The following is a 7,752-nucleotide window of genomic DNA, read 5'->3' as shown; positions in this document are numbered from 1 at the left end:
TTGGACTAATTCGTATTATTTGTCAAACCACAAGAACTAAAATGACACTTTACTCTAAAATTTAAGAGGTCCTTCACTGATTTATATATACATATAAATTGATTATTATTTTTTGTTCCGACTTCCGAGTAAGTAATTACGGGAAGAAGCCCAGTTAAACCCACTAGATTTATAGCAATTGGGCCTTGGTTTGAAAAAAAAAAGTAGTGTTGGTTTAATTAAAGGAATTATAAACGTATAGGTTTAAAAATGACAGAGATTTAATTATTACAAACATAAATATAGTTAGTTTTTAGGATCATGTATGTTCCATTAAAACATGTCGAAGTGGACGACGAGCATTAATATTATGTGTTTTCCGACATTTCTTGGTAACACTAAAATTCTATTCTGGTGCCTTGTTCATAAGTAGGTGGATCTTCCTCGTCATCATCACTCAACAAATTAAATATGATATAACGTTCATTGTTACAATCATATTATCCAGTTTAATACATACATACATACATGCATTATACCATTTATTTATTACTTTCAATCTCCCAACATTTTGACGGGCCTCGTACAAATGGTCATCGAGCTTAAAAGACATCAAAGACTCAGTATCCTGTCTTGCAAACTCACAAGTCATATCGGTTGTGTAAATTCCATCATCTTGAAGACTTGTGGATGCGTAAAACTTTTATTGTTATTAATATTCTTTTAGAACGGTTGCGTAAAATTTTATACTTGTGTATCCCATTCATGATACAAACTACGTTCAAGGAAGGCGAGGATGACAAATGTTTTTGATATACAAACATATAGTTTACTAGAGTAATGATTCAACAAAGGATGCATAAACCAAAAAATTGGCCCACTAAAGAAAACTCAATGGGCCAGGCTCTTGGTCTCCTAAGTGTCAGTCCGGTACTTTACAATTTTACATGTAAGACTTTGTAAGTTAGTATGTATGTAACATGTGGTGTATTATACTATTATGTGTGAGTTTGTTATATATGTATACAATGTTTATGTGATATAAATACCAACAAAGAGTCCATAAGTCAATTTGGTGAATGATTTGAGACATTTGTTACCCACTCTAAGACCGAATTATTAAAAGCTTGACTCAGAACCAAAGTTAAACGAGCTTGAGTTCGATTAGTGGTAAAAATTTTAACCCGGACTTCATATACATAGCTTGATACGAGCCTATATAAATTATAATATTTCATAAGACATTAATAACACATTATATAATTACATAATAAAATATCATATCATGATAGAAATTCATAAAAATAACTAAATAAACAATGTATCGTGATAAAAACAACTAAATAAGTATTTAAAAATTAAAAATAATGTGATACAAATAATATTTCAATACAAATCTGTAAGGTTTAAAATTAAATTTTTTGACCACATAAAAATTTATAGAGATAAAGGTAAGACATCCAAAGACTTCAATTTAATGAAGGGAGGGGGGTGGTGGTTTGGTTCAAGTCTGACTTGAGAAAAAAAAACAGGGGGCTCAAGTTGGGTCACATGTGGTTTTCTTACTTATTGGTGGGTTTCCTCGTGAGGGTGGAACGAAGATGATCGGGTGAGGCAATTGTCAGTGATCCAAATTGGCCGCTAAAAAAAATACCCTTCAAGGTAGGGTCCTGTAAACTTTGGATACAAATTCTTACCAAAAAGAAAACTTTTAGAGACCACAAAGTCACAATCAACGCCCACAAATGAAAAAGGTGAAAACTTTACAGCAAATGCATATAAACAGCCAATGAAATGAATCACATGGTTACATTTACATATAAAAAATTCATGACCAGTTGCTCCCTCAACTTGGAGGAGTTGAAGTCAGAAAGTGGGTTCAAATCAACAGAATTGGAACCAGACCACACATTTTGGAGCATAAAAGAGAAAGTTGACCAAAAAGTCGAGCTTTTTTTTTTATCGAACACACGAGTCACATGGTTAGTTGGTTACATTAAACAATCATCATTATTGCAGAATCACCATTTGCCCATCAACTTGGAAGCTTAAAACAGTTGGAATCAAACCACACAATATGAAAAAAAAGAAGTTGACTAAAAAAGTCAACATCTTTACCTGCAGCAAGCCTAAAGGCTCAAATTACTAACAGAAAAACAAATTCCCATTAGCTTGGGAATTGGAATTAGATAATTGGAATCAATTAATCAAATAACAAAATTTAAACCAGAAAACATAAGTTGACCAAAAAAAGTCAACGTCTTCATTTTGCAAAAGATGGCAAACAGAGACTACACAGTTAGGATTCCCTTTTAAGTTATAACACAAAAACTATGAACAACATTCAAGAAAAACAAAGCTACTTTTAAACTATTAATCAAGAACTCTCATTGCCCTTTGTGAAACTATCCTATGCAGCAACCGGTTCTGCGGCGTCATCAACTTCTGGTGCTGAGGTGTCAGTGACTGGGACTGGGACTGGGACGAGGTCAAGACTCGGTGACGGTTGTAACTGAGTGTAGTGAAACTCAACTTGAAGCCTTTGATGAAGCGGTGTTGAAGAAACTAAACCTTTTTTCATATCTGCTTGCAGTTCTCTTATCGGAATGGCTGCCAAAAAGCGTTTTAGATACACCTTACAAGATTCTTTTCCCTCACAGATAACCATCTCGTTTTCCCTCGAACCGCTGACCAGGTCAACGGCTTTTGAAGTTGACTTTCTGTTAGAATCATCAGAAGCGGGTTCAGAATCCGGAAGTTGATAAATTATTGTGTTTCGGTCGAACTTCAAGATATAAGCTTGATTACACCCTTCAAAAAGCCTCTCCCCTAAAGTATCAATAATATAATAAGCATCGGAGTCGACTTTCAACACGAAAAAGTGGTCATTCCAGCTCACGATGTAGACTCGTGGCTGTGACTCGCGACTGATCTTATCCCACATGGTATCAAAAGACATTGCACCATGCAAAAAGTCAAAACTACCCTCTTGGATTTCGTCAGGGTGGAAAAACCCGATAAAAGATTTTTCAGGAACAACCAATAAAGGGCGTAAATTGGCTTCAAGAATGGTGTCAAGATCGAAATGTTTGTCGGGAAACTGGGCCCGGTAAACTTCATTTTCACAAAGGTTTCTCCATTCTAATGAGCCTTCGCTTATCAAAGAATCGAGTTGGGACTTAAGCGGCATGTGATCGAGGTTATTTTAGAACCAATCGGCTATCACTGCAACTAAGACGGTGCATGCACTCTCACCAGCGGCTCGTTCAGACCGTTGATCTATTGAAGCAAAGAAAACTTGTGTTTTAAGCTTCATGTGCGAGTCACGGCTGATTATTTCCCTCTGCTCCCAATTTCCAACCGCAAAACTATCATCTCCAAATTCAGATATTGAAGATTGGTCGTTTAACATACACCACTGTTCAAATAAAAAAGAATACATTAAAAAGGATAACTTTTTTATGTTAAAAATGAAAAACACAAAAGGGTTTTTAGTTTTACAGTTTTACCCCAAGAGATTGGTCGGAGCTGAGCTGGCGGCGGTCAAAGTCAATGTCATCACCACCTTCTTCGGCATATGCTTTCTTTAGAAGGGGCTCACCTTTACTTTTTGGTGATCTTAAATTCAGTTTTCTTTTCTTCCAAGGAAAGATACCGCGTTTTGGATTAGGAATCACATACGGTTCAGAATCAGAAGCGTTTGAATCATCATTTTGAGAGCAACCGACATCAGACTTTCTGTTACTGTAATACACACTGTCCTCATTAAGAGATGCTGTGGCACAATTAGCATATGCCAATGTACCATAGCTAAATGATTTCCTGATAGTAGTGTCATCATCTTCTTTGACTTCAGTTGACTCGCCTTCTTCAGATTCCTCAAGTGATTCTGAGTCCAATGGGTATGAGGAATAATCGCCTTCTTCACTCCTGCTATCATGATCATCTTCACCAGACGCTTTTCTTCCTCGTCTAATTGATTCGGTAAAGATTTTGACTTTTCTTAATCCAGCTTTCAGTGCAGAAAGCTCGTCTTTCTCTTCTGGTGAAGTTTCTGATATCTGACTCTGACTTTGACTTTCTGTCGGTTCTGCTGGTTCCTGTTCACCTCTCAACTCCATCAGACTTAGTTGTATCTGCAAAACCAATTTCACATCATCAACTCTTGAGATAAATAGATTGTATTGTTCAAGGATATTTTAGGTATTTTGTTTCTAAAAATATGCACCGACTAACATACAATTTTGACACGTGGAATAGTTCAGTAGATACGCATTTGCCTTTCTGAAAAAGTTTCGGTCTTTAAAGAAATAATGATGTGATTTTGTGGGACCTACATGCATATAACAATAAACGGCTACAAGTTATGAAATGTTATGATTTGAGTTCACATACATGAAGAGAGGGGCGAGGTTCGGTTGGTCCGCATGATACGGTGAGAGGAATAGTGAGGTCAAGATCTTTTTCTTCAGCAGCAGAAACAAATTCTGCAAGATTCAAAGATGCTGTTCCAATTATAGGAATCTTGTTTTTGGGTCCTGGGCTTAATCCCTGGATTAAGAAAACAATATACTATTAGCAAACAGTATCATAAATACTTGATTTAGAGATTCTCAACATCAGCTTCACTAAAAACCTCTAAACGAGATAACTGGCGTCACGTTTTAAAAGTGAGTATCTGATTAATATTCTGCAGTTAGCTATGCAACGAATCAGTTTATTGAAAACTAATAATCTGGTTTAGTGAGAAGTTGGATCCTAGATACATCATACAATACAACGGCCGGATTTACTAATTTATATTCATAATGAAGCAATTTATGATACGTATAATGCGACAAATTAACGGTACGTAATATGCGACAATCTAAATCTATGATCTGCGTCATCCGTATACGTTTCCACCAAAGTCAAAACGTCACTAACACACCAATCATATCTTGAGCTAAACTAGGGCTTTCGTCATCGTATGATATTGCAAAACTTATTTAAAATAACCACAATGACTTAGCACAATAACCTTAATAAAATCGGTCAAATTAGCATAATCTTCATTCCTTCGTTCTTAGCTGCATATCTTCTAGTCCAAAGAATCAAAAAGGGTATAAAACTTATAACAATTAAATCAAAAATAACCAAATTAACATCCTAATTTCACACAACTGGTTACAAAAATTCATATAAACATGCACAAAAATGCAATAAAACCCTAATTAAGGTAGATATAGTCATATAGCATATGTATATCAGTGTATGTATATAATCAACATCATGACAAAAAGGGAAAATATCCCAATTTTTAAAATGAAAAAAAAAAAAAATTACATTGAAGACAGTAAAACCAATCTCCCAAGGATTAAACACAACATTATTATTACTGTTGTCTTTAGAAGCTGCTGCAGAAAGTGTACAAACAGTTTGAAACTCTTCATCCCATTGAACGACACCGTTTGAGTCAACAACACCAACCCTTGTGTAATTCCTCTTAACTGTTCTTCTAAATGAACTCAAACTAATCTTGGCGCCTTTCCATCTAATCTCCACAACCCTATGATGATTATCATCCCGTGTGTCCGCATGCACAGGATCACAACACTCTCCTTCCATTGTTTTGACCACCAATTTGACCTTGTATTTCTTTGACAGAAGCGGTGGCCATGGCCTCCATTTGATCACATTCGCCACCATTTGATATGGGTTTGGGTAAAGATTGGATTTTTATTAATGGGTTTGAAGAGAAGATTCAAGATTGAATGTGGGTTGTGTCCGAATTGAAGAAAGCTGGAATGGTTTGAGAGATGAATATGCCGTTAATGTAGAGAGAGTGAGTGAGAATTAAGGTCAAAGAAAACACATACACGCGGATATTAAAAGCGGTGTGGTTAAGTAATAACTATAAGTAATAACTAGAATGGGTGTGGTTGAGTTAAGTTTTTTTTTTTCAAGAAAATCTTGTGTAATAAAATTACGAGAATAGTGTTTAATATCGTGAGGGTGATGGTTAAGAGGTTTTTTTAGAGAGGTGGGTTACCTACTTGATAGTGATTTTGGGTGAGTCGGACCTGGAGTGTCGATAATTAAAATCAGTATGGACGGTTGACATCCTGTTTCAGGAAGACTCACTCGGGTATTGTTGATATTTCTAAACGTTGTTAAAAAACTAAAATAATTATATTAAATAGGGTTATACTAAGAAGACTCCACACTTAAATCTGTATAGGGTGTTTCTTTCGTATTATATGTGTCGTATGATGTTGTGTGGTTTTTTAATGAGGCGAAAATGGTTATCGTATTATATGATGTTGCCTTTGATCACATCGATTATTTATGTCTTAGCCAAACATATCATATGGTCATACTATTTGTTGAACACCAACTGTTATTGCCTCTCATTGAGGCCTTGGAGAGGGATGGGTGACCGTCTCGGGCAAGCTTGAAATTTTTAATAGTTTTTATATTATTGTTTCATAATCAAATACAAAAAAATATATAACATGAATAACTATTTGTTATTATTTTGTTGATTATGATTCTTTTGGTGTTAATATTAGTTTTTTTCTTTGTTATTACAAATATCGCCTATATAGATTTGTATTGTTTTCTACATACTCATTTTTGATAGATTAATATTGTTTCTTACGTTTTCATGTTAAGATTATTGTGTGCACGAACATCTCCTTATATTATATATAAGTGTGTGTAATAAAAAAAGTTTGTATTCTTAATGTTTAAACCAAATTACCTAATTCATTTAAGGTAAAATTAAAATACAAAGGGAAACAAAAATAAGAAGTGTGAGAAGGATATGTGACTTCACAAAAAAGCCCCTTAAAAATAATTTCAAAAAAATAATAAAAATATCATAACTCAAAATATAAATAAAAAGCGAAAAAAATTAAAAAACTAAAATGTTTCCGTCATCATTCCCGTTAAAAAGAATTACAAAAAATAATAAAAAAATTGACGAAAAGACACAATGCCGAGATCAAAGACACAATAACGAAAATGAGCAAAAGACATAATTATAAATAAAAAGAGACACAATTTATCGCAAAATGTAACACCATGCTGAACAAAATACAGCACAGTGTTGAATAATATAACACAATATTAAGAAAAGAAAACATAATGTCAAGTAAAAAAAGACACAATCAATGACGGAAATAAACACAAAACACAATGATAAACAAAAAGACACAACCACTTACCATTTTTTGTTTTTTTGTGAGAACGAGAAAGACGGTGAAAACATTCTTGTGTTTTTACTTTTTTCGTTTTTTTATTAAATTTTGAGTTATAGTTTTTTTTTTTTTGAGGAGTTTTTTCGTGTGGCTACAAATCTATCTCATATTTCTATTTTTGTCTAGAATAACTTGACACATTCATTGAAGGTCATTTATATATAAAAAAATCTCAACCTAAATTATAAATCCTTTTAAAAATTTAATTATTTAAATCTAATCTTATTTTAGGGCTTAAATTTTTTAACGATTTGTTTAGGACGACCCCCCATCCCTCACATGACGCATATGATATTTTTGGTATGACATATGGCTCATAATTTTAGTTATATTTTTTTTTGCATGTCATAGTCATATACCATGTATATGATATGTCATTTTTCAACCAAACCCATTTAATGTTACCTAATAAGTCAACTCAAGCGGACACAAGCAATTTTACTTTTTATATTCTAGAAATCAAATTACTTATCTACTTCTATAATTTTATTGATCTTTAAATAATTCTGGATTTAAGACAGATTTTCATATA

The 7,752-nt window shown here is 33.7% G+C and overlaps 2 protein-coding genes across 2 annotated transcripts; both read right to left on the bottom strand.

Moving 5' to 3' along the window:
• Positions 1–2,389: 2,389 nt before the first annotated feature.
• On the bottom strand, positions 2,390–3,169 carry LOC143547841 (uncharacterized). Its single transcript, XM_077039158.1, has one exon. It carries the CDS (start codon positions 3,167–3,169, stop codon positions 2,390–2,392), a length of 780 nt encoding a protein of 259 aa, XP_076895273.1.
• On the bottom strand, positions 2,458–5,863 carry LOC143547837 (uncharacterized). Its single transcript, XM_077039155.1, has 4 exons — positions 5,305–5,863; positions 4,375–4,530; positions 3,489–4,115; positions 2,458–3,397 (listed from the first exon to the last, which is right to left on the bottom strand). The coding sequence occupies exons 1-4, from the start codon at positions 5,665–5,667 to the stop codon at positions 3,185–3,187; spliced, it is 1,359 nt and encodes a 452-aa protein (XP_076895270.1). The 5' UTR covers positions 5,668–5,863; the 3' UTR covers positions 2,458–3,184.
• Between the last annotated feature and the right edge of the window lie 1,889 nt (positions 5,864–7,752).

This window comes from Bidens hawaiensis, unplaced genomic scaffold, assembly GCF_021521415.1.
Source record: "Bidens hawaiensis isolate Kalapana, Puna unplaced genomic scaffold, B.hawaiensis_p1.1 tig00014836_1, whole genome shotgun sequence".
Lineage (NCBI taxonomy): Eukaryota > Viridiplantae > Streptophyta > Magnoliopsida > Asterales > Asteraceae > Bidens > Bidens hawaiensis.
Note: the sequence above shows the minus strand (reverse complement) of the source record. Positions and strands in the feature narration are given on the sequence as shown.

What these genes read in the sequence shown, in the direction of transcription:
- LOC143547837 (XM_077039155.1), bottom strand. Translation starts at nt 5,667, where the DNA reads ATGGTGGCGAATGTGATCAAATGGAGGCCATGGCCACCGCTTCTGTCA. An exon ending in AACCTCGCCCCTCTCTTCAT is followed by an intron (nt 4,116 to 4,374) that starts GTATGTGAACTC and finishes TTGGTTTTGCAG; the next exon opens with ATACAACTAAGTCTGATGGA. An exon ending in GCTCCGACCAATCTCTTGGG is followed by an intron (nt 3,398 to 3,488) that starts GTAAAACTGTAA and finishes TTATTTGAACAG; the next exon opens with TGGTGTATGTTAAACGACCA.
- LOC143547841 (XM_077039158.1), bottom strand. Translation starts at nt 3,169, where the DNA reads ATGCCGCTTAAGTCCCAACTCGATTCTTTGATAAGCGAAGGCTCATTA.